Genomic DNA, 981 nt, shown 5'->3' with positions numbered 1-981 from the left:
GCTTCGTGCAGAGCTTCGTGTAATAGTTAAATATGTTATATGCTAGTATACTATAGGCTAAGAAAATAGTAAAAATTTATTTGCGTAATTGGTATATAACTTTACCTTAATTGCATGTCAAGGAATATATAGTTAGCTTTTAAAGTTGTTAAGTAGGTTAACTGCGTGTTATTTAACTTTTAAATATGTTAAGTTGGTTAATTGCGTGTCAAGTTGGTCAAATTGCATGTCAATTACGCGAAACGCGCTTAACAAAGTCTACTTGAATCTCATCCTGCGAATATTTTCCCGATGTATCTGCTCTTAAATAGTAATATTAAGATTAATAAAGAAAACGTTGGCCAAGATTATTATATATGGCAATTAATATTCTATTAATTCTAGCAATAAGCGATAAGCCAGAGAGAGTCTTTTTAGGAGCTCGTGGTACAATCTTATGGGAAAGGGCACAACTAGGAGCTGAAAATATTAAGAGAGTAGAGTGTTCAAAACATTAGAAACGGAGTGGTATTACAAATAATAAGCTTGGAGTAGCTTAGCTATTATTTAATTATTAACAAGATTATCAATATTGATTGATATTAACCAATCAATATCAATATTAATTGAAGCGTTATTGACTTATTGACAACCACCCTGTTATTAGGTATAGGAGATAAGGTATATAGGACCTAGGTTAAGGCCCTAAGATAAAATACCTAGTTTATCCTACTATTTCTTTAGAGTAGAAGGTTATATAGGACTAGATTTATACTATCCCTTACACTGTTAAATTCGTCCAATAACTTGTGGGCTATGCGCAACCAATTAATCAACTATATTTATAGGTGGTTAGGCGTTAATAAATTGATTTTCCTAAGCGTCGTACACGGGCCACAGTTTATTAAACACTAGCAGCGCAAGGGATAAGTAGGAGGACTATAGGCGATATATATACACATATAGGGCAAGAAGGGTAGGTATACGGTAATCTTATAGCAA

General features: G+C 32.8%; 1 protein-coding gene across 1 annotated transcript; it reads left to right on the top strand.

The window, feature by feature from the left end:
* Positions 1 to 329: 329 nt before the first annotated feature.
* On the top strand, positions 330 to 497 carry K441DRAFT_583984 (uncharacterized protein; the record flags this gene model as incomplete). Its single annotated transcript, XM_067644525.1, has 1 exon — positions 330 to 497. A coding segment is annotated over one exon (168 nt), but the record flags the coding sequence as incomplete, so codon positions are not given.
* Between the last annotated feature and the right edge of the window lie 484 nt (positions 498 to 981).

This window comes from Cenococcum geophilum (assembly GCF_001692895.1).
Source record: "Cenococcum geophilum 1.58 unplaced genomic scaffold K441scaffold_56, whole genome shotgun sequence".
Classification (NCBI taxonomy): domain Eukaryota; kingdom Fungi; phylum Ascomycota; class Dothideomycetes; order Gloniales; family Gloniaceae; genus Cenococcum; species Cenococcum geophilum.
The sequence above is the reverse complement of the archived record's forward strand: the minus strand, read 5'-3'. Positions and strand labels throughout refer to the sequence as shown.